Source organism: Lissotriton helveticus, chromosome 3_1 (assembly GCF_964261635.1).
Source record: "Lissotriton helveticus chromosome 3_1, aLisHel1.1, whole genome shotgun sequence".
In the NCBI taxonomy this organism is placed as follows: Eukaryota; Metazoa; Chordata; class Amphibia; order Caudata; family Salamandridae; genus Lissotriton; species Lissotriton helveticus.
The window spans coordinates 117,867,809-117,893,921 of NC_136061.1; the positions used below are offsets into that span (position 1 = coordinate 117,867,809).

Here is a 26,113-nt window from a genome sequence, read left to right on the forward strand (position 1 = left end):
GCACTTTACAAATCCCTGATTGATTGATTCATGTATTTGTGCATTACCACACACATTGACACAATGAAAACACCACAAAAGACCCCACACCAGGTTAGAAAAATAGACCATTTTATAAATAAAACAGAACCAAAATGACAAAAATCCAATAAGTAGAAGTCGAGATATACATTTTTAAAGCATAAAAGTGTTTCTAGCCCTTAGAAGCAATAAGCACCTAAGGGGTTATCTGGCTGTGCCGGACCGGGACACAGTCAAAAGTCCAGGCCGATCACGATAGAGCACATGCCGGGTGCAGGAGCCACAAATGCTCTGTGAACAGAGTACCTTGATCCTGCAACAGCGGGATGCGGGTGCACTCAAGCGATGTGTTCATCTCACAGTGGTGGCGATGCGTTGGTTCCAGAGATGAAGTGCAGAATCCAGAAGGCATTGGTTCCAATATAATGTGCCGGGTTTCTCCACGCAATCAAGGGTATGCTCCAATCTCTCCACACTACTGTCGTGGTGATGCGCGGTTCACAATGCGTCGGGTTCTGGAGGTGATGTGTAGGTTCCTCCATTGTTGTATCCAATGATTTTACCATTAGTGTACGCACTCGCACTTCTTTGCTTGCATTTTTATTCCAAATTTGTTTGAATGAATATCAACTTGATTGTAACAATTGTATGTCAGGACCGGAGGCGAGAATTATGCTGTACTTTCTTCACTTTCTATTACAGCAGCCAAGTAAAACACAGCAAGACACTTGATTTCACATAAACCTCTGGGGAAAAAAGTCAACAGTTAAACATTAACTCAATATCCAATCAGCTGTCCAGGATTCCTCGATTTCCCCTCATTGATGTTGCAGCCTCCTCTTTCTTCGCTACTACAGCAACTGAGCCTAGTGCCTCAGACCTCTTGGCCATTGAGTTTGTCTATATTGCTCTGTTTTTGTACGATTTTGACATAATGTGAGCGTTTTTATGCCAGTATTCTAACATGTATTTCTATCTGCAGCGCGGTTGTGGGAACGCTTGTCGCTAGTCTGCGGGGTGTTTTCCTCACTGATTCGTGCTTTGTCACTCCGGGGCAGACGTGGTGTGGTCCACCGACCACTAGTGGGTGCCGGTAGCCGCTTCTTTTCCTGGTCTTTTCCAGGTCTCCTGCGCTGGCACTCTCATTGTGAACTGATCGCTTGAAATAGCACAGCCTGCCAGGTACCTGGTTTCAGTTCTGGGTTACTGCCTCAGTGTCTTACCTTGCCTCCACATGCCTGTAGCTTGACGCCCCATCAGCGTCTGTATATATTTACCAGCACATAGTGCGTGTGCCACACTGTTGACAGTGAGTCACACAGACACCAGCCCAGGCGTAGGTGCCCCTTCAAATTACAGTGGATGTAGTGGTGTCCTGCATAGTTACTCTCTGTTATTGGTTGGGCTGCTTAATATCTGTCTGGGAGACCTCCTCCTCTTCTGAGCCTCTCTGTCATTGACTGGTGACCCCAAAGCCCACAATTTTGACACTCGTGACCCCAGTAAGCTTTCCCCAAATATGAGTGATATTGAGGAAACCTATATGGAAGAGGACAACATGGCTTACCTCCCCATCGACTATCACTTCTGTGAGGTCATGGATGCCTCTAAGCTGAAAATGGTTATACATTTAGTGGCTTCTCTAGAGCAGAAACTTTTGCAGTACGCAGAGAGCTGCTTTAAGCCCCTCCCTGGGAGGGAAGACACACTTAGCTCATGCTCCCATTGCTTCCAGGGACGCCTACCCAACCTGCACCTCTCCCAAAATGTATGAGGGACCTCACCCCTAGGGTCAACATAGACTCTTTTGACCGGCGGAAGAACACCTTTCTGGACCAGGCTCAACCTTTGGCACTGGAATTGCCAGGCCTTCTGCAGTCCCACCCCTCTCCTTTTCTTGTCTGACCACCCCCCCCAGTCAGGGACCGATTTAAAATCTAGCTCCGACACGGAGCAAGAGATGGGGTCCCACCCATTGCGCCCTTCCCCCCAACATCTGAATAACGTGGCACCAATTCACGAGGATCTCAGGGGAACTCCGGCGCGTTGGACACTGACAAGCTTGTGCATTCCTTGTGGGACCCTGCGGACAAGGTTGCAAATTATGTTGCTGGGCAGCTCCACAGGCCGAGGGACAAAGAGGTCCCTAACTACCTTTGGGCAGAGTTCCCATGCCCGTCTCAGGGTGATAAGGTGGCACTGACCCCCCCCCCCTCCCTGAAATTGACAAGCGCATAGCCACCTTCCTAGTCGAATTTATGCGTGAACCCAAGAAGGGGATCAACAGATCCTGGCATGCTTGTCAAGATAAGCTTTTGGATGGTGCTGGCCCTTTAACCCATTTTCTGGACATCGCTGAGGACGCCAAGGCATGTGGAACCCTCATCTCGCCAGATGTGTGGTCATGGTGGGCTCAATGGGCACTTATCTTTTTGGGGAATGCAAATTCCGCCATCTCCACAGAGGCACAATTTGCTCCTCATCAAGATCGACCCCCAAACTGGGGGACCTCGCCACATCACCCAAGAGGCCTATCTAGTAAACTGTTTATTTGCAAACTGGGCAAGTTCATGCAGATGTTTAACTCCCTAAACAAGGCACAGGCGTCCATCAAGTGAATGATTACTCCCTGGACTTTCACTGGGGCGTTTCAAGTCAGGGGGCGCTTGACCAGCTGCTTGCAACATTCTGCCACCGGTAGAGGCTGCGGTCCTGGACGAGGACAATATCAAGATGCCTCCAAATTTGCGAACTTCTACCCCACCAATGGCTACCCCGACACAGGGGTTCCAGAGGCTGCCACAGAGGCTGTGGCAATCGCAACACCTCCCAAGGTGAGTGTTCATCCTTTTCCGCATCAGTGCCTGGGGGTCAGGTTACAAGCGATTATTCACAACTGGGCGGCTATTACCTTAGATACTTGTGTGCTCCAAACCGTACAGGGTTTCCACATAGATTTATACGGTTAATCTGTCCAACGAAACCCCCCCAATCCCTCCGGTCTTCTCAGATACAGATGTTGAGCTGGTGAACGCAGAAGTGGATACATTAATGCACAAGGGTGCCATCGTACAAACCTCCCCATACCCTGCAGGGTTTCTCAGCAACCTTTTCTAAGTGGACAAGAGGGATGGCGGCCAGTCATCAATCTGAAGAAATTCGATGGGGGAGTATCCACCTCTTGAGGAGTAGCCTTCAAAACTGGATGGTGTGTCTCGACCTCAAGAATGCCCATCTGACCAACCCGATTTTCGGACCCACCGACGATTCCTCCAGTTTCAGTGGAGGGGACCGACATTTGAATTAACCACTCTCCCATTTGGCTGCCATCCGGCCCATGGTGCTTTACAAAAGCAATGTGCCCAGTGGTAGAGTTCCTTGGGTTCGGGGCATCCAACTCATCATCTATTTAGACAACATTCTCTCGGTCTCATTTTTGGAATCTCGGCTATATCATTAACGGACCAAAGTCTGTCCTTGTCTTTGCTCAGTCTTTGGTGTTCTTGGGCTTTGTGATGTATGAGACATACTCCGCCTTCCCTCAAGGAAAATGAACAAGATCAAACATGAGCTTTGTCATGTGGGACATTTGTTATCCTCAGTCCAAGCCATCTTTTCAGGGCCTCTCCACTATTGTGGACTGCAGCGACACAAGACTTTCCACCTACAAAGGGGACTCGCACATTCTCAGGTGGTCCTGGTAACAGAGGAAGCCAGAGAGGCGATACATTGGTGGCTTGCCCAGATGGAGGCTTGGAACGGCCGAATGATATTCGGCTTCCTCCCGGATCTAGTTATAGAGTCCGATGCCATGGTGAAAGGCAGCTTATGATCGTCCTCGGGAAGCCATACAGGACATCTCCACAGCCACCATTGCTAGTTGGGTGAGATGGGCTATGCATGAAGCCGGAATTTACACTAAAGTATATGGGGCTCACTCTGGTAGAGGAGCTATGGCTTTGTAGGTGTTAGCTCTTGGGGCCGCCTTAAAGGTGTCCTCAATGCAGCAGACTGGTCTTCAGATTGGACCTATAATATCTTTAAGCCAGTCCCTAACTTCGCATTGCTGGATGTGGAGAAGCTTTAAACCAGCATAATCCTCGCCTCCGGTCCTGACCTGGAAGGGAAAATTTCCTAGCTTTTGTAATGGAAAGTTTCAATTCTATTATGGACACGGAGGCAAGGATTAGCCGACTTGTTATTACATATCAATAAGCCCACCCTGGGAGGAGATAGTCTTTGTGAAGGTGGGTATCTTTGAGCTTTACCTCTGGTAGCATGTTGGTTGCGTCTGTTGGTGTATAATGTCTTGACGTTATTTCTGAATTTCATATAACCTGTCAGGAAGTTGCAGGTATGGAGGGTCATCCATTGTATGTTTATTTCCATTTAGGATCTGACAGGTCAAAGCAAGACTAGAGTGGTTGTTATTTGATATCTGTCACAGAAAGAAAGAGGAGGGGGCAACATCAACGAGGGACTATCCAGATGTCCTGGACTGCTGATTGGACATTGATTTAATGTTTAACTGTTGACTTTTTCCCAAAGGGTTATGGAAAATTAAGTGTTTTGTTGTGTTTTCTTATCTGCTGTAGTAAAAAGTGAAGAAAGTTCAGCATAATCTTGGCCTTCTTGGCCTTAATAGATTTGATACTTTTCGTTACGAAAGCTAGGAGATTTTTCATTCTTCTTTACACTTTGGGGCCTTATTAGTTGCTTTGAGATTAACTTTTATGCCATTCTTTTAAAATCGCTTTTTATGTCCTGGTTTTTAGTAGCGGTGCATGGATCTAATAACTAAATTACAGGCACACAGCAGTTCCAGTCCACACTCAAGCTGCTATCTCTATCCTCCACAGCCTAGGGTTTACCATAAACACCATCAAGACCCATCTCTAACCCCTCCAAGTAGAACTTTTTCTTGGGGGCCATCCTAAATGCTGTCAGCGGCAAGGCGTAGCCATACCGACAAAGAGTACAAGCTTTTCAGCAGATGTTGCCTCCTTTCCAGTCAAATCAACGACTCGCAATCAGAACAGTAACGCACCTCCTTCGCTTGATGGCCTCTTGCATATCCATAGTTCCCCATACCAGACTCCACATGTACCTGCTACAAGGGTGCTTCTCAGCACAGTAGTCAAAAGCGAAGGGTCACTGGGAAGATTACAGTTGACAGTTACAGGGCATGCACTTCATAGACCCCAACCCACAAGTGACCATCACCATGGATGCCTTCCTCTCGGGGTAGAGGATGCATCTCCAAAGCATGACGACTCAGGAATTGTGGCCTCCTCATCAGAGGTCTCCACATCAATCACCTTGACCTTCTAGCTCGTCGTCTAGCTATCTTTGCTTTCTTTCAGGACATACGGCGCAAGGCACTCCTGGTCAAAATAGATAATATGACTGTTGACATTACCTACAGAAGCAAAGGGGCATCCACTCTCCGCAGCGCTCCGCGTTAGTGCAGCAGAAATGGCATTGGGCTGTACTCCAACAGCTACACACCCTAATCGAGTATTTTCCAGGAGCAGAGCACAACTTTGCAGACCTCCTGAATAGGATGCACCGACAAATCCAGGAGTGGGAACTCCACCCACAAGTCCTCCTTCCATGCTTCCATCATTGGAGTGTGCTACTCTTAGACCTGTTCACCAAACATGAAAACACAAAATGCCAAAGCTTAATCTCCAGGTTCCCGCACCTGGCATTCCAGAGGCAGTGCTTTATTTATGAAGTGGCCAGGAATATTTGCCAACGATTTTTCTTTTCTGCCACTTTTCCCATATGTGTTAAGGAAGTTCTGGCAAACATCCCACTCCCTCATTGTGATAGTTTCCACCTGGGCATGACAACCCTGGTTCCTAATAGTCCTCAAGATGTCTTTCACTTCCACGAGAAGCTCCCCAACAGGCCGGACCTTCTTACACAAAACCAAGGCAGGATTAGACAGCCAGATCCCAGACAGCTCAACTTCGCAATCTGGCACCTGAGCTTTTGGAGTTTGTTACCTCAGTTTGCTACAACAGTGCATCAGCATCCTCAAACAAACTTGCAGACCTATTACGCTCACTTATTGTGCTGCTAAGTGGAAAAGGATTGTCCAATATTGTATTCCAAAATAGAGCAATCCTCTTGAACCCACTGTCCGGGATACTGCCTGCTACCAGGTAACCGTCAGAAGTCTGGGTTAGCTAACACATCTGTAGGCCTAAACTAAGCTGCTGTAGCTGCTTACTTATAAAACGGGGAACATTCTTCATAGAGAAGCTGATAAGCTGAATTGTACGCTTTGATAGTTTTCCTTCCAGATGAAGGTATGGATAGACATACATGGTTAAGGTCCATCCTCTCTAACTAGCCACCTGCTTGCATGATGTATTATAGAGATGGATTATCTCCATTTTGAAATCCCTGCACATCAGCCAGGCTTTGAACTCTGAGATAAACCACTGAATGCAAGTCTTTCCTTTTTCTCTGTATCAGACAAATTATGCTCACAAAATCTACGGAATGCCAATTAGTTCTCAAGATGCTACCTTTCTGCTAGAGCTCTACTTTCCTGCCCTCTTCAGAACTGTTTTCGTATTGGAGGCTGTGGGGAGATCAGCGTGCCCTGAGCCCTTGTCTGGACAGAGGTGCCATAATATCTTGAAATGTTAAACTGCTTACAGCAGGATGGAAATCATTCTTGTGTAAGAACTCTCTTGTCCTACATCCTCAGTTTCTGAGGAAGAGTGGCTCTTCCCTGGAGATTTAGTTGAACTTTCTTTGAAGCTTTGTCAGATTACTCTTCGTCTGCCCGCCATGTGGGGGAAAATCATGGGTGTGGTTTGCGGCTGTGCCATGCGCTTTTTACCATAGGATATTGAGAGCTTTGTATGTGCACGCTGAAAACGTTTGAAGGAAACACTGTACTTGTGCATGGTCCCACTAAGTGAAAGTACTTGAATACTTTTCATGGGCTTTATAAACCGATCACCAAGTAGTAAATATTGATCCCCAGCCACCGAGGAGGCCACCAGAGGATCACCTACATCATCTGGACGGTCATCTTTTCACTTTGGTGGGACTCTTGGCATTCAATAAAAAGCCTGAATTGTCACCTAAACGGCATGTTTCCCTCTGTGTCCAGTCAGTTACAATTTCAAGATCCACATTCTTGCCTAATTCCTTTACGACCGGGTCTACTTTAAACTCTTTTGTGAATGGTTCAGTCTGAAATGTATAGTTTTCCTGGCCTCCCCATCAGGATGGATCCAGGCCCCGCTTGGGGGTCTCTCGTATAATCCAAACTTAACTGCTTTTGGATCAGTATGTTGGGGTCTCTGTGACGTGTCATTTTAGAAACGATCTTATTCTGTTTGAAATCAAGTAGCCTCTCATTGGTGGCTGTGGGTGTTCATTCTGAGGAATGCAATAAGAGTTCAAGCCAGCCTGTTGAGTTCTGAATGGAAGGCTTGGTTGCTGCTTGTCAAACGTCTACCTCTGTCAATGAATCACTCTTGGGTCCTTTTTTAAAATTTCAAAATTGTTTTATATTGTGCCAAAGTAGGATATGAGATGCTAATAATAAGGCATTCATTGCCACCTGGATGGTGCATTAACTTATCCCATGAAACTTGAGGATTATTTTAGGAAATAATACCACTTTTGTTATGCATATTTCCCCATCTATTTAAACACTATAGTAGTGATTTTGATACCCAGAATGCGATGGAAAAGGTCTTTAGAATCTCATCTATTTCTATTTAATTACTTTTTGACCACCATCGCGGAGTATCTCTGTTATAGTGTGCCTTCTATATCGAACCACGGCATATCCCAGTTCCTCTGTTGGATACTGCATGTTACTCATTTTATGATTATCCACCAACCTCCAAACTGAATCTGAGAACTATTTTCCCCCAGGAACAGCTCCTCAGCGCCACCAGGTGGCACCACGCGACTTTACTGCTACAGATCCGAGAGCAGCAAGATCGAGCTGGCACCACCTGCCATGCTGATGTCCTTTCCTATTTTTCCAGCTCCTCGTTGAGTGGAGTCTGTAGCTTTTCTCTGTGCCTCATGGGCAAAATTCCTTGCTATACCAAACTAAGTAACATTTCTACACCTACGTTTTCAGGGTTAAAATCTTGTGAAAGATGTCCACAGGCCATCTGTTTGTTGTACACCGCATTCAAAGATTTGTGAAGTTTCATAAATATGCAGAATACCTCCTAAGGAGATCCCACTTTTCTGTAAGCAATGCCCTCACCCACATGTCGTGTCATGCTACATCGTGGTGCATGCTTCAGCACCTCTTGTCATGTGTGTGTACATTGGTAGACCTCCGTGATCTATCAAGCTCGCGACAATAATTCTGATCCAGAAAAAATAAGTTTAAATCGGTCTTAAAAAAAATCAGATCAATATGTTTTTGTGGGTTCTTCTTGCCAGAATTAAAACCATATCAACATTGGATGGTGTCCGGGCCAAACAAAAATCAGCACACTACCAAGAGTTACTGTGCCTATTAGGATATATTTGTATTCGTGAAATCGCAAACTATTCATTTATGGAACCTGTGTTCACAAGTGTGACTGTTTTATTCCACACCATGGCAAACTTCTCTTAGTACGCACGGTACAGTGTGAAATGTCAGCGTGGAGTGCCTTTCCTCACCAGTGACTGGTGAAAAGCTTGCACTACTTCTTGCCCAGCTTCTATCCCTCCACCACAGTAATGTCTCCAATTGAGGTCTCAGTGTGCAATTTGGCTATTACCTCTTTATTACCAGCTAGCACCTGGATCCAGGCTGAGTTGCTTATGATGTATGCAGCAGGTCCGCTTTCATACTGCACAACTTAAAGCAGTCTGCTTTAAGCACTGCAGTTAGAAAGATGGAGCAAACAGTTATTTCTACCTGCTCTCCCTTTTTAGGTCGAGCCTAGTGGCAGCACACATGCACCGCTCGCTCTGCGAGGCATGTAGTAGTCGAGTATGCTGTGGAAACCTCGCCTTCTCTCCGCCCATATTTTTGATTGGCTGGTGTCATTATCCTTGGTAAATGCTGGCTTCCGATTGATAATGAGGCTTATTAGTCCCTCCTTGTTACCGCCCTGTCGCCATTTGTGACCTCCCATGAGAACTGGAACTTTTACTTGTGGCATTACATGGTCTCCTTCAGAAGTCGTTAAGCACTATTTATTTGCAGCATGGATCCGCTTTCACTTATGCGGCAGCGCTTATTTATTTAATGAATTTGCTGCGGGGGCCGAAAGGGAGCTTTTCTACTCACTAATCTAACAAGCATTTGCAATGCAATAGGTCTCACATTTCCATGAGTTTGAGCTATTGACATTGCAAAAAACAATGCCTTTTATTTTTGTTTTTGTTTTTAAAATATAAATAAAAGGCATTGTCATTTACAATGCCAATAGCTTAAACTCGCGTAAATACGAGACCTATTGCATTGCAAATGCTGGTTAATAGGGGTACATGTTCTAAACACATTTAATGGTTTTCATCGTAAACTAAACAATGAAGCATTGTCTTATTATCATTCAAAGTGCACCTACCTACTTAAAAATTATGCTCATTTATGTTTAGGTTCGCTCCTTTTTTTTTTGGTCTAGCGTGTAGTTGGCTCTAGCTGGTTACTAATAGTTATTGCCGTTAGACAACATACACATGCCTGCAGATACATTTAATGAAAGTGGTATTTCAACAGCCCTTTCAGCCATTGACTACTGCAATTTAGAAAGCTGTAGACACTGGCTAAGATTCTGGAACTGTCCAGGGGTCATATATGCTTCTAGACCTACTATACCCACATTCTTATTTCCAGGCTCTTGGAGGTAATAAGGAAATTTGAGTTAATTCCAATCCATTCCGGGCTTTGTGGAAGCCAGTCTGCTTAAGCTAAAACTCCAATACCTAGAATTTTCTGCTTACTGCTTTGTCTCCACCCCTCGCTGGCCAATAATGTGTGGAGGAATTCGGCACACCTGTGGCTGCAGGTGCTAACATGCTCACACCTGAGGTATGCCATTGCAGTGAGCTCTTTTATGCCCCAGTTTCCTCGAGTCCAGCATTGGTAATTGTATCAGTGTACCTATCTGACTGACTCCTTGTTTCCTGAATTCCTAAAGTTTAGTTAGTTAAACCTTGTCTCGTGTTACTACCCCTGCCTACAGTGCTTACTTAATTTAAGCCAGCACTGTTTAGTGTATCCTTGATCGTTGAACTTTCACTCCTTCTGTATTTTTATTTTTCTCGGTGCTTGCTTTCTTTCCCCTTACCTTTGTTACAGTTCAAGTTTGCTACCTTCTTTTCCCTACTGCCTTAGCTTCCAGTTTCTATGTATAGTTTACTTGCTTTCTGCCAAGTGTGCCCTTTGTTTTTTCTTGTTGTTCCTTTTAAACACTCCTACTTCCTAGCTCCTTATCTATTGTTACTGTGTATTTAGTTCCTGACAAAGACGGCTATCCATCAATATTAGTAAAAATCTTAAACAATAGTACCTATCCACACACTCATATCTGTGTATACTATGCCTGGCCATTGACTGAAATGAAGAGTGTATTTATTATTCTAACTCCACGTGTGCCTTGATAGTGTGGAAGGCTACACAGCAGACCAAAGCAAATATAGCTGCACATTTTGGAGTTTTGATGATCTGCTCTAAAGTAGCTCGACACTACAGGGACCGGCCGCCTGAAGTGCGATGGCCCTTGGAGAGATGGTGTTTACCTGGGATCACCAACACTGTAAATACTGCTTACACACACACACACACCCTTTTTTCCTCTCTCACTGTCCGTCTCCATTTCTCACTCTGCTGTATTATAGAAAGAAGTACTCCTTCGCTCACATAGTAATAGTGCCCGTTTTGCTCTTCGGGATGTTAATGCGTGAGTAGACATGTTTTTTATTTAATTTTAAGCAAGAGAAAGTAAGTTAAGTTTGGTTTGCAACACTGTATATTCCATAAATGTGCTGTAAAAGTCAAAAAAGGATATTGATAAAAAGTTGCCTTTGCTTTGGCAGGGATTTTTTTTATATGTGACAAGTTATTTTTCTCTACTCAAAACAATATCATAGATACTGCACACGTGTGATGCTATTCAGTATTTATGGAGTGAAAAAATGCACACAATGGGGAAATGCTTTTGCAGGCGAGTAACATCTTCTTCTGTTGATGATACAGACATTCCCTAGTAAGTTTCTACTGATTTAAGATCAAATTAGATACACATGTCTCCACACCTATCCAAATAAAATAAAAAATAGTAATAAGTGAATGAGTTGTAAATAGAAGGCATAATGCTGGCATAGTTTTGATGGCTTCCCCAAAATAATTCACAATTAATAGAATTCGGTAAGGTAAGTGCAGTGACTTCTAAAGTGATGGGAAAGGGAAATTCCAATGTATGAACAGGGAAAAGTTTTATCCACAGGCTAGAAGCTCTGGCATGCTTTCCAGTTAATTAGTCTCTTTAAGTGCCAACCCGCCTCCCCTGGCTTTCTATCGTCCCTACTGAAATTGTAAAGGTAGACAAACTAAATAATGCCCCAGAATTGATAATGGGAAGGAGATTAATAGAGGACAAGTAGATAAATGGACAGGAGTATTGCCAGCTATTTGCATTAGTATAAAGTGGTGGCATACTGTAAACCAGAGTATAGCAGCTATGTGTTGTTTTTTCAGGTTTGGAACGTTTGAGTTCCTGAGCAATCAGGTAAAGAGTTCAACTGGAAAGCTGGACAGCAAAACAAGTCTGCTTTGTGGTCTTGGAGCTGGTGTTTCAGAGGCCATTCTAATTGTATGCCCAATGGAAACAATTAAGGTATGTCAAATTAAGTCTTGTGATCAGATTTCACTTTTTTCTTCAGAATTGAACAAGTTATTTAGTTGAATGCCTTTAAAAGTACATTTTTAGAAAAACTTGGAAATACTCAATTTATAATATCTGCTGTGTTGTTGTGTGTGTGGTATTTATAGAGCACCAAACTATTCACTAGGCAGAAGAGCGAAGTACCAAAGAAGGGGACTACGGGGTTTCAAGGCAGCATTGAGGATTGATAAAAGAACGATCAGACTAGAGTTGCTGTGACCTGGATTTCACTATCGAACAGTTGGATGGCGACTGTATTCTTAAACTGGTAGTCCTGTAGGGGATTCTCGTCCTTGATTTTCTTGAGTAGTGAGTTGGTAATGGCCTTTTTATTTTATTTTTTATTTTTTTATTTTTTTTTGTGAAAAACCTTTATTGTAGCATTCAATAAAAATACAAGCATGGGCCTACAACCGCAGGGGCCGGCCGCTAAACAAAATTAAGACCCCCTATATCACAGTACGACACAGCTCATCAGCCGACAACCTGAGGTCCGGCAGCGATTCAGGATAGAACTTGTATTAGAATGCACAACTGAGTCCCAGGATGAGACAGAGGTACCATTTTATATTATTTAAGAAAGGATCAGGTGCCATACAATCAAACAGAAGGGACAGGGCAAGAGACACGATATGCACTTAAGAACTGCTATAATGTTGAGCGCCAGTTCTCAGGGCCTGCCCACCCGGGAATCAGGATATCGTAAAAAGCATAAGCACTAAATACAAGTACACAATAAGAATCCGAATGATTCACAAGCTATACTGATCCTTTAAGGAAGAGAAAGGGAAGGAAAGAAAAAGGCCATAGAAATAAAAAAAGGCAAAATAAAAAACCCTTTCCAACCCCCCACCCTGCACCCCTGCAAATGGCTACAGCCTAACCCCACTAGCAGCGTGCCTGTCGCCCCTAATAACTAAAAACCCTAAAAGTAGGAAAAAGAATGGAGGAGGGCTTATCCGTTTGGGCTCCCAGCTCCTTTAGTCCCCCCATCACTGAAAGACCAACGTATGACAACACTTATAGAAGAAATTAGGGGGCACCGTAACACACCGCCCAGCCTTTTAGATCAAACAGTTGCAGGTCGAACACCCGTAAAAGCCACTCAAAACCGTCCCAACCTAGTTGATCTTAGCCTTGGCCCTTCCAAATCAGCACACAAACCCCCCAGCGAGACCCAAAGGCACACAAAGGAGTAAAAGAGGAGAAGGGAGTCATCAAGAAGCAACCCATGGCGACTCGTAGGCAGTGAGTCCACAATAACTTCAGACGCAGAAGAGCTCTCCCTCTTAGATGGACAGTCCCAATATATCTTGCCCAGGAGTCATAAAGTCACCAAGAAAGGAGAAGACGACCACAAAATTAATGGAAAGTCAAGAACAAAAGTCTCCGGGAGGGGAACGCCTTTCGATACCTCCAAAGTCGATAGTGGTGGAAGGTTCGGCAATACACTGACGACCTCGGGAACACCTTCCTCCAGGGCACCATCAGATGGTTCCAATACTTGCTTCCTTACGGGGTTCTCGCACGGAGTCAAAAAATGGCCACGATTTGAATGGCTGCAGATTGCTGTTCCAACAGTAAGGCTGGGTCCGGTTCCACCAGGAGCATCTCAGATAGGCGCGAGTCCAATTTGCACAATAAGACATCCACATGTGAATGAAACGCCCTAATTTCTGCCAATATTGACCTCAGCGATGGCACAAACACCGTTCGATCCACAATCTCACACCCGACACCAATCACAATCACCTCCCCGGGTGAATCTGGCATCCTCAGGGGGGATAAACAGGACCACGAACGTGCAGATGCGGAGGGTGACCAATCTTTATTCGCAGCCACGGTCAACCCGGTTAAGGCCGCAGGCCAGAGACCCCGACCCACCGAACCCCGGCGGGCCCAGTACCGGGTCCGCGGGACGGGGACCCCTACCCGCAGCCAACAGCAAGCAGAGTCACTCCTCCATCGATGCTGAGCAATAGAAACGATTGCCGCCAAATTCGGGCTTAAACAAAGCCTCCACTCCGATTGACCGGACCCAGCCTGGGTCTCCCGGCCGATGTTGTTGCACTGCAGCCCAGCTGTGAAAGTACTCGAGGCCCCGGCTTCACCACTGGAGTAGTCCACAATCTTCAACTCGATGTAACTTCGTCAAACCAGCCGATAAAAGTTCCCGGATTTCACCATCAGAGTGCGGAACAGTTCATGTACACAGAGGCTAGGCGTAAAATCAGGATAATGTACAGGATATTGCGGCGGGATACAGAGGTCGGCGGAGCCGGGAGCCTAAGCAGCCATCCCGTTTGCTGACGTAGCTCCTCCGGTAATGGCCTTTTTAAATGGTATTCCCTAGGAAGATGGGTAACTTAAAACCGGCTACTTAATTTTGGCTTTATTTAATAGTTTCTGTATTTTTCTATTCTTGAGAAAGTCTGAAAAAATGCTTTGGGTGAAAGAGGTATTCATGACTTAGAAATGATCACAGATGTGTTATATTGGGACGATGACCAAGTGTTTTGTCACATTCACAGTTGGAGGTGTCTAGGTCATCTGAGAGTGTTGAAGTTGGTCTTTTCAGGTGTGCAGAGGACGGATTGTGGTGATCATGTTGATGGATGAGAGGCGATAATGTGTTGCCTAATGATGTCACTCTTGTTTACGAAGAACTCCTCTGTAGAGTGGGCTGGAAGAGAAGCCATTGACTGGCTTTGAGTGTTTCAGTACGAGCTTTGCTTCTATTGTTGCTTTGTTGACTGAAGTGGTGCAGTTGGTTGTTTTGGCTGCTGAGATGAGCTGTCTGTGTGTGTGGAGTGCATGCCATCGGATGTTTTTTGCAGACCTGAGCCATTTCCTCTTCTGATGTGGTATGACTCTTGCAATTGGGGTATTCTTGAGTGGAGCATGGCTATCAGCTGCCTTCAGAAGTAAATGAGGTAGGAAGTGTAGGACAGCCCTGATGTTGTAGTTGGGCTTTGAAGTTCTTGCCAGCATTAAGAAGCTCTCTACAGTGCATTGGCAGGGATGTCTTTAATGATCTTGACAAGTTTAGTGGGCTTCTGTTGTATGTGGCTGAGATGTGGCGGGGGTGAAGCTGCCCGTCCACTTTTCTGGGAGAGTGGTTTGCACAGATGACCATGGTCATAGTGAAGCAGCTGTAATCCTTGGTGCTTCCTTTGGTGTACATCGAGAATATAATATGTTGAGTGATAGTAGTGATCCTCCTTTATAGAGTCTAGGTTTGCTTTTATGATCTGGTTTGCAGCATCTCCTCTAAGTTTGTAGTTGCAGAGAAAGATGTTGTGGTTGGAGTAGAATGCTCTATATGTCAATGAGGAGGGCGTGGTTAGGTCAGCGTGGTCAGTATATGATCTGGAATATGAAGGTGTGGATTGTTTGCTGCTAGAAGTGGCAGCACAGTTCAAATGAGCTGACAGGTTGGGATGGGTTAATTTAGCAGATCTAGGGAGCTTGATGGATCACTGCTATGCTGGCTTTTGTCTTGTTCTGTATGTTATGTTGTTGGATAGTATATGGCCTGATTAAGACTTTGACAGATGGGACATTGTCACAAACGTGATGGATATCCGGTCCGCCATATTACAAGTTCCATAGGATTGTTATATTTTGTCGAAAGAAATGTCAGTGTCCAGGTACAAGGTACACTTGCACAGCGCAAAGATCACATGGGTGGCTGAAGGTCGTATAGGTGACAATCAATCACGAAGTCAAATGTCTGTAGCAGTGAATAATAAATGAAATGTAAATTCTGTCTAGAACATTTTTGTTTTCAATCTTATCTATTTAGTTTGCTAACAATGTTTTGAGTTCTACATTACAGGACATACACGTTTATGAACTACTGGGCCAAAATGAAGCCAGTTTTAGTGATCAATATATAAATATTGTCCAAACAGGGGAGCATAGTAGGCAGGATGTGCCTTGACAAACTCACTTGCTGCCTCTTACTTCTTCAAAACACTTGGGTGTCTTTCAGGCTAGGTTTCTTTTTTATTAGACCAGTACGCTTAGAAAATTGCAAAAGATGCAAAGAATTCTTCTTAAACTATAAATAGATTGATTTATGCTAAGTTCGAAGTAGAAATATTGAGCATTCTAATTGTAATTTGAAGGAACTAGCTCATCCCAGTTAAATATTTTCTCGGAGCCTTCAGAGAATTGCATTTAGGGTGAGAGCAGAGGAGACATTCAGCAGACTGGGCCTTCAAAGTAATGTACCTAGTACACAAGTGTGTTCGTCATAGTTCTTAGTAGGAAGAGGGAGATTGGATATGTTTGGAAGTTGGCAAAGTGGACCAACAAAGGAGACTTTCAGAGTGGCCTCGGAATGGACTACAGAGGTAATGTGACTAGTTTTCTGCTGCTTTCCAGTCCAAAGACTGAAAACGTGAATGCCCCCTTCCTCAAACGAACCAGCCTAAGAGATTTGGTGTGTCATTAAAGCAAGTTAACCGTTCAAAAATAGTGCCCCCAATAAAATAATGCTCTGCACCGGCTCCCAAACTGGCCAAGAATATCTAATAACCGTGAGATATGTAGTCCATAAATGTATTCCTAAACTGTGAGTTGCATTTTACTTGGGGCTTCTCTTCAAATTGGAGCTAAATCTATTCTTTAGAAAGCAGTAACACACATTCCGCTATTCCAACATGAGGCTCAATTATCTATATTTCGTATCTTTCTTATCTTCATTAACTAATCCTTAATTTGTGAGGATGATCGATGGTGAGTGAGATCAGTTATGCATACAGGGTTTTCATGTCTTCTACATGATTTTTACGTTTTTGAAAAGTGTTTTTGAAATAAATCAATAAACTATTAGTATCTCACTGGATGCACGTGCCTGCCTTGGTATGGCTAGTTTCTGTTTCCTCATTTCTACAGAATTTGCTAATTTGAGCAGTTCGTTTTTGAAGTTTCTCATTTCCCTGACATGTTAGTCCTTTTCTTGTTGCTTCCTAATGTCTGTATGGTTTCGACCCTTTTCCTTTAAAGGAAGGCCTTGTGCCAGCCTATTTCCTCTTGAGGAGAGTTAAACTAGTCGAAATGTATTATTTTGGCTAGCCGCGTTCAACATTTTGGACATTAGTATATCATGAACCATATCTCATGGAACTTACAGCAAAGGGTTTCTTTTTTCAGGTGCTATCTTTATTGCTATAGATGATCATTTGAGGAGCCCAAACACCTTGTGTAATCCCCACAGAAGAACAGAATGGTGAATAATACTGCCACTTTTGCCTCCAGGCAAGACATCTTGGAGGCATTTGGGACCATATTTGGTTCCATTCTTCAGAAGCTATGATTTGTCACAACAGTTGATAAAAACTACAAGGAAGGCAGGAATGGGCAATGTCATTAGCATGAATTGACAGCATGGTTTAGATAGAATACACCTGTCAAGAGGCAAATCAGCAACACATAAGCATGTGTCCTGTGCAGGTATGCAGGAAAGGCTTATGTGTTTGATAATGTTAGCAGGCCTCAATGCTATGATACTGTAAAAAGGGTCAGGGAACAACCACTAAACAAAGATCCTTAAGTATTGTCCGGCGGTATCGCCTCTTTAACCCACAAAATATTAATCAATGAAGAGGCAGGCGCTGGAGACTGGAAGGCAGGAAACAAGGGTTTATTCTCTCCGGAGGAGAACAGATCAGTTCGGACAGCAAGTATCGTCACGAGGTGCTCTAACCGCATCTCTGAGGCCTGGCCTCTTATACACAGGTTTATGATCTTTATTGCAGGTAACACATTCTTGCAATGCTTTGAAGTATGAAAGGACATCCTCGGAATCTCCCCTTCAGGCCCGTTCCCACACACATTTACAGTTGAAGTCCCCCCCCGGTCACAACAGGTGATGATTATCGCGCAGCTGGACATTCCGCCGATTCACGGGATGTGTGGGGTTGATCGGATCTCATAGGGAGGGGGCTTTGATCAATTCGAGGGTCCTTTAATTGGGGAAGCTTCCTACTGTACGGGGGGGGGGCAATAAACAGTATCCGCAGGGCCAGGTAGCGGCCTGGGAACGAGGAAGACAAACGGGCACACAGGAAAAGGGGGTTTGTATCGAAGGGCCTGGGACCATGAAAGGAATGAAGGGAGGTGTCGCGCTGGGAACAGGATGGGATTCCGGGGCAGAGCTGCGCTGAAGAGGGGTTTACGACCCAAGGCATGTGAGAGCGGGGGGGGTCGTCAGCGTGCGGGGTTGAGAGAGAGAGAGAGACGCGCTGGCTATCAGCGAGGGGCAGGGAGGCCATGGTGCTCAAAATGGCTGCCGCTTACGTGCACGAATGGGTTCAAGAAGAGCAAGATGGCGCCGATAATGTTGAAGTTTGCAGCCTAACTTTTAACAGTCCTCCCTTTTCAACATATCTAGCCAACTTGCCTACTTAATGTCAATCTTCATCAAATTCCTAACCTCGGCATCATATAATGCTCCCATGCGTTCGTTCCCAAAGTCCACAGTCTTAGGGCAAATACAATTTGTACATAATGAACACAGAGGTGGCAGACATTGAATTCCTAAGCATAGACCGCATATCACAACTACAGGAATCAGGATAATGGTGAACAGTCTCCAGCCCCAGTTCTTAACGGTGTTCCAGAACCAACCACCAAGCGACCATTCTTCCTGATCCTGGTGGACTTCTGAAGAGAGTCTGTGAAGGTGTTCGATGGCTTTGTACACTGAGGGTGAGTTGTCCGGTATGTATGTACAGCAGCTGGACCCAATAATGCGGCATGCTCCACCACGGTCCGCAAGAACCACATCTAGGACAAGGCGGTTCTGGAGGGCCACCAAGCGGACCGCTTGAAGCTCGGCGGTGTTGTTAGCAAAGATACCAGCTGTGATGTTCATTGTTGTCTCAACTGCCTGAGTCAGATGTCGGATGGCACGGCTGTTTGCCATCGGGCCCCAGAGGGGAACAAGTCCCTTCATGGCATCGAGGAACTGCGCTCCTGTTGAGTCTGCTTGTTCAATGTCCTTGGCTCGTTTTTGTCTATGATGATTCGCTGGGGCCACATAAGACGGAGGAAGGATGAAGGAGATGAAACAAGTGCCCCCCCAGCCTTTGGGGAGCCAGGTGTAGGCCTTTGTGCCGCAGACGAAATACATGTTTGGGGACGACACAAAGGAAGGTGGATCCGTGGAGTCCAAAGTTCTGGTAAAACGGCAAGCACTGCGGCCCACCAGCTGTGTCCCAAGTCCTTCTATGCACATGTGGCCTGTGACGTTGATGACTGACAGGGCCACAGTCAGGGTGGCAGCCGTTCGTTTCCGCAGGTAGGAGAAGGTGGGTCTGGTTGGATTGTTGAACACCTGCATTTCAATTCGTTCTTTAGCAGGGATGTCCATGTGGATTGAGTCGTTGGAGGTCTGCGGGCAGAAGTGTGTCTTTGTTTTGTTTCGCCAGACCCCGTGGAAGAAATGCGTTACGGTTTTGCTGGAGGTGGCATTGTCCTTATAGCTTTCTTGCAGGAGGATCAGCCAAGCAAGGCAGGAGCCATGAACTGAGAAGGGTGAAGGGATGAATGGTATCGAGTGTCCAGTGGCGTGGGGTAGCAACCCACAGATCCAACAGTTGGTGGCATTGGTGGCGAGATTGTGCTGGTGAAGTAGCTGTACAAAAGAGTTATTCCAAAACTCCTTTTGTCTCTCTCTGAGTTGAGGAGAGAGCGAAATCAGATAATGTTCCTTCATGGTGGTAGGCTGAGCAGTGGTCAGGAATGTTTCGTGAGCAGGTGCATTTTCTTCCATAATCCAGAGTGTGGTCATGAGGAGAAAGCAGAAAAGGATTGTGATGAAGAGTGCAATTGTCTTTGAGCTGTGGAGTCTGTCTGTTCTTGGGTTTCTGTAGTGGGTATTTCCTGTTGCTTCCATCATCTTCTTATTTGGCGCTTCCATCATCTTCTTATCTGGCGCTTCCATCATCTTCAAGGTGCTCGGTAGCGGGCAGAACCACAGACTTCGTTTAGCTTCTCTCCGGGTGACCCTTGGTGGTGTTTAGGTCACCTTTCTGAGATTTAACTTAGTCCGTGGTCTACTTAGCCGAAGCTCCCTCCTTTCGACGCAGGAAATACCCTTCTCTGGATGGCACAGTGGGATCAGAGAATTTTGAAAGTTCAAGTGCTTCGGTATCAGGATAGCAGGTTAGTGACGGTCGGTCCTTGTTCAGGAGCTCTTCTTGGTTGTCGATGTTTTCTGTCGTGGCCAGGGTCGAGGAGACCTTCTTACAGTGGTGTGCGTGCAGCCAGTGCCGTTTCCCCTCCACACGAAGAGCCGTCCGGGTGGTGATTAACACTTGCCAGGGGCCCGTCCACCGGGGTTCCAAACTCTTCGACCGCTGAAAGTTTCGGATCAGCACGAAATCTCCAGGTTGGACGGCGTGACCCGGACCCCTGGAAGCATCGGGGATGGCCTGCTGCACCTGCTGATGAATGACAGACAGAGTTTCAGTCAATTTATACAGATAATCAGACATTAGGACGTCCGGGACGTCATGAATGGAAGTTGGTTTCGGTGCAGACCAGACACTCATGGGTCGGCCGAAAACAACTTCATAAGGTGTTAAGTGATGTTTGGTGGGGGTGGAACGCATCGATAGCAATGCCAGTGGGAGGGCGTCTGGCCATTTCAGACCCGTGGTAGCCACTATCTTGGCCAGTTTCAGCTTTAGTGTGGCATTGTGTCACTCAACAAGTCCAGCAGACTGGGGGTGGAAGACTGCGTGGAACTTCTGCTTGATGCCCAACCCCTTTAAGATGAGCTGGATGACTTCGGCTATGAAGTGGGGGCCATTATCGCTCCATAAAACACGACAAAGGCCGTAACGGGGGAAAAACTCCTTTAACAGTACTTTTGCAGTGGCCATAGCAGTGTTGTCACGGGTTGGGTATGCTTCCACCCATTTGCTAAATGCGCATACCACAACAAGTACATATTTCAGGCCTTGGCATCTGTCTAGCTGGATGTAGTCCATCTGCAGGACTTCGAACGGGTGATTTGGGACCCCAAATCCTCCCCGGGGTACTACAGTTCCTTTCCCGGGGTTGTGTTGCAGGCATATCAAGCATTGTTGGACCAGACGTTTGGCGGAGTCTGTGATTTTATCATTGTGCCAAACTCTGGAGACAAGTTCAATCATGGGGGCTGATCCTATGTGGGCAGGGGAGTGTGCCATAGTCAGTATGGGAACCAGGTACGAGTCAGGTAGCAACCATTTGTTTGTGTCTCTTGTCCGCCAGCAGCCTTCGTCATCTTTTAATCCCACCCGTGTCCATTCAGTCAGTTCGTGCTGTGTGCTAGCCATTTGAATGTCTCTAATAGTGTCCCTAGCGTCAGTCCATTTTTCTGCTTGTGACCTGGTCACGTACATATGTGTTGTCGTCCTATTTTCAGCTGTCGTTCGGGCAGTGATGTCGGCTAGTGCATTTCCCTGCCCAATAATGTCTGTCACCTTTTTGTGTGCCTGGCATTTGACGACTGCAAGCTTTTTGGGGAGAAGGACGGCTTCGATCAAGGCGGAGACTAGATCCCCGTGCAAAATGGGGGTGCCGTGTGAGGTCAGGAATCCCCTTTCCCTCCAAAGGAGCCCAAAATGGTGAACCACCCCGAAGGCATACTGGCTATCGGTGTAAATGTTCACTGTGGTTCCTGCTGCCAGAATGCAGGCTTGTGTCAGGGCAATCAGTTCCGCTGCCTGGGCAGATCGTTGCGTGATGCGGGCTGTCTCGACTACAGTTCGAGCCGTGGTGACTGCATAGGCAGCGGAAGTGGTGCCATCGGGGAGTTTGATGCATGAACCGTCCACCCACAGCTCTCCGTCAGAGTCAGGAAAAGCCGTGTCTCTGAGGTCAACCCTACTTCTAGTCTGTTCGTCCGTAAGAGTCACGCAGTCATGTACAGGGTGCACATTGGGATCGTTCTCTGGTAAGGGTAACAGAGTTGCCGGGTTCAGTGTGGTGCATCTTTTCAGGGTGATATGGGGTGCAAGCAAAGTCAGTTCATATCCAGTCAGTCGTGCACTCGTCAGGTGTTGCGTCTTGGTTTGGTTCAGGAGGGTGTCAACTGCATGGGGTACCAGTACCGTGAGGGAATTCGAGAGCACGATCCCCTCACTCTGTCGGATAGAGATTGCAGCAGCAGCTACAGCTCGAAGGCAGGCAGGCAAGGCTCTGGCTACAGGGTCAAGAGTGGCAGAGAAGTAAGCGCACGGTCGTTGCTTTGGGCCAATGGACTGGGTCAGGACAGATAAAGCGCACCCCTCCCTTTCGTGAGTGTAAAGGGAGAAGGGCTTTGTGTAATCGGGGGTACCTAGGACAGGGGCCGAACAAAGGGCATCTCGTAGTTCCGTGAAGGAGGTTTGACACTCAGGGGTCCAAGGGAGTGGGAAGGGGACGTCTTTAGCTAGCAGAGAAAGCAGCGGTTTCACAACGAGGCTAAAGTTTGGTAACCACTGTCGGCAGAAGGAGGTGAGGCCTAGTAGGGAGCGAACCTGTTTCTGGGTCTTAGGGACAGGAGTTTCGAGAATGGTTTGGATCCGGTCGGGAGTGAGTTTCCTTCCTTCTTTGGACAAAAGGTGGCCTAGGTAAGTGACCTGGGGTTGGCAGAATTGCAACTTCTTCTTGGAGACCTTGTGGCCATTTTCCGCAAGGAAGTGCAGGAGTTGAATGGTGGCTGTAACTGCTAATGGAGTGGTGTCGGCTGCCAAAAGGATGTCATCGACATATTGCACTAACACCACTCCATCGGGTAACTGGACTTGATCCAGTTGTCTCTTGAGGGCCTGGCTGTAGATGCTAGGGCTTTCTGTGTAGCCCTGGGGTGCTCGGCAGAACCTATATGAGCGGGATTTTAGGGTGAAGCCGAAGAGATATCGGCTGTCTGGGTGGATGGGGATGGAAAAGAATGCGTTTTTGAGGTCAATGACAGCGAAGGTGGTGGCAGTAGAAGGAATCAAAGTCAGGATGGTGGTGATGTCTGAGACCACGGGGTACTGGGATACCACCACTTTGTTGATCTCTCGAAGGTCAATGATAAAACGGTATGCTTTCTCATCTCCCTCTCCCTGTTTCTTGATGATGGGCAAGATAGGGCTGTTGCAAACGTTGCTAACCACTTCCTCTACCACTCCTGCGTCTATCAGCGACTGAATAATCTTTACCAATGCCTTCTCGCCCTCGGGCGATATCCGATATTGTGGAAGTTTTGGGAGTGTTGCGTCTGGTCGGACAGTAATGTGCACTGGGTCAATCAACATGCGCCCTACGTCCGAATCCGTCTTGGCCCACAGATACGGAGGCAGAGTGTCAAGCAGGGATGTGTCAGCGTCGGTGATGGAAAACATGCGTCGGGGAGGGCAATGTCTAAGCAGAACGGGGTTGTCGTAAAGGAAAACTCGGACTCCGTCTTGAGAACATCTGATTGTCGTTCGGAAGTGTTTCAATAAGTCAAGTCCCATAATGGCGTCAGGGCTATTGGAGGAAAGCAAAAACGTGGTGTCAGTGGTGTTGTTTTCTAAGTCGAAGAGGATCGGGGCGGACAAAGGGTTAGTGGAGGGCGTTCCATCGAAACCTGTCGATGTTATAAGTGAGCCAGACAAGGGTGCCCTTGGAATCAGTCGTTTAGATAACGCACTACGTGTTGCGCCAGTGTCTACCGGAAATGGAGACTTTGTACCCAAGACCTTAGCAGTGACGTAAGGGCCTTGCTGGTCAACATAGAGCTCGACTGGATCCCTCCCTTGCCCTTGGCGGTCCTATGCAAAGTTGTGGGCGTCATCGTAGTCAGATTGCTGGCATTGGTTCTGTCTGGGTCGATCAAATGTATTTGGTCTGCCTGATCTGTCGTTAGTCGCGTCATTTGGGGGCCCTCGCTGTTGTCCCTTATTTCTCGGTCCACTTGCTATGTCCTTGGGGTCTTTGCTTCTGATTATTTCCAGAAGAACTGGGCACTGGGATTTCCAATGGCCAGTTCCTTTACAGAAAGCACACTGGTCCTCTCTAATGTCTGTACGTCCAATGTGGGGAGTCAAAGTGCGGTCCTTGGGAAGTGCAGTCTTAGGGACGTTCGTCTGATAGTTTCCCCGGTATTGGTCTCGTCCTATAGTCACCCCTTGCAGTTGGGCAATCATCACCCTCTCTTTCAAGTCCTTCTTGTTTTTCTCTGTCGCTCTATCGTTTTCATTTTTCTGATGTTCATAATATTGGGCCATCTGGAGGATAGCCGTAGGTTTGGAGGCTGCCCAACTACTCTCGCTAGCCTGCAGTTTCTGGGAGACCTCCGGTAACATAATTCTGGACAAACAGATGGTGTCCGGTTGCAGTGGTCATGTCCTGGCCGCTGTAATCGGAGAACACCGTTTCAAACCGGGAGAAGTAGTCCGATACATCCTCCTGGGGTTTCTGGCGACAGGCCGTTACTATCGACCAGTCCACTTTCTTTTCTGGAATCAGGGTTTTTAATTTCTGTACGATTTTATCTGGGAGGTCTAGAATGGGTTTCAAAGGCTTTTGTCCAGGTCCTCGTTGTTTATCAATGCCATCGAGTTGTGACCAGGTATGTCCAAACAGCTCAAGGTGGTCGACTTTCCGGATTTGCTTCCACACATCAGCTGGTAGACATAACCCGAAAAACAAGTCGATGTCAGCCAGGGTCATAATCGTTGAACCTAGGGCTGTACCCAATTCAGTATAGAAGGCAGTGGGGTTTTTTCGTAGGTCAGGCAGAGATTTCCGGAATGTCAGAATCTCTTGCCGGTCCCATGGCTGGTAGACCCAGTTGTACACTACCCTTCCTTTTGCATCTTTGTGGTTTGCATCATCGTTAGTCCCTTCACCTTGTGGAGGAACCCAGTAAGGGGCAGCCTCTCGTATCGGCATCATGGTGTTAGATTGCTCAGTTTGTGGTTCGGTCGCTACGGATGTCGTGGGTTTAGCTCCCGATTCTCGTTCCGTGAGGTGGCGGAAAACCTCAAGCGTACGCGTAAGGAGGTCCGTCACATCACACTCGCCCTCATCCCCGATATCGACCTTCCGGTACAGAGTCGTTAGGCTCTCGGGACCTTTGTCTCGATATCGGTCCTCGTATGCGTTCAAGACATGGTAACACAGTCGTACGGTAAAATGTCGTCTGTGACTCCCTGTATACGAGTTAAACATATCCGTGATGTACTCTTCATCTTCCTTCCTTTCTACCAGTGTCCTTGCTATCTTGTCGATCCCTGCTCGCTCATCTTTGCTTAGTCTGCTTGTTCTTGCAGAACCAACCCTTCGGGTCTCAGGGTCGCCTAACGTTGTCGTTTGCGTAGTATTTAATACAAGGAGTTCGGCCGGCACAGAGGCCATGGGGGCCGAAGCTGTGGCGCTACCCTCGTTTGTACCTGGGGGTGGTGGGTGCTGTGTTAAGGGTTGGGAAGGGGCATATGGAGGGGGCATGTAGATGATCGGAGGACCTAACAGCAGATCATCATTGGCTCGTTGTTTCGAGGGTAAATCAGGGTAGAGCGTGGAGGACGTTCTAACCGGACACTGGCTTGATGTTTCCATTTCTAGTTTCTGTTTGGCTTTCTCTCTTTCCTTTATCTCTTCTTCTAGTTTCTGAGCAGCTAGGTGGGCTGCTTTTCGCAGCTCTTTTCCCAACCTACTCTCAGTTTTCTTTTTACGTTGTTCAGTTTCTTTGCGCCACATGCCGAAACTATCAAGCATAGTGGGCGTTGTCTTGTTTTTACCAAGGGCTGTTTCTAGCGCGTTTATTTTGTCATCATCAAAGGATCCTATCAGTGGCCACTGACTTTCTCGATCCTTTTTCGTGTATTTATGCCACAGCTTGTTATAGGCTATAGCGATCAATCCATGCTTCATGAACATGTCCTTATTAGGGGTGCCTTCCAGTGGAGCCGGATGGTTCATCTCTAATAAGCGGTCCGGGCTAAACAGGCTACCAATCAGTGGGGAGAAGACAGGCATGACGGATCACAACGGGGACAAAAGTCAGCACTGCCTATCTTATCACTGCGTGCAAAGACTTGACAGAATATTTCTATTCTACGTTGTTTGCAGGCAGTGAATACCTCATGAACCAATATCGAATAGTCAACGTTCGGTCAATCAAACAATTCAGTGGGTAGAATAAGTAGGCCCGCAAAGGTCTGCGTTACCTACCCTTTCACTATCTGTAAAGGGGGGGG

General features: G+C 46.5%; 1 protein-coding gene across 1 annotated transcript in view; it reads left to right on the forward strand.

The window, feature by feature from the left end:
• Positions 1–26,113, forward strand: part of LOC144822165 (tricarboxylate transport protein, mitochondrial-like) — a 224,103-nt gene that overhangs the window by 102,823 nt on the left and 95,167 nt on the right. The window contains exon 4 of the mRNA XM_078679338.1: positions 11,714–11,852. Within this exon, the coding sequence (XP_078535464.1) occupies positions 11,714–11,852 (139 nt within the window). The remainder of the gene's footprint in view (positions 1–11,713; positions 11,853–26,113) is intronic.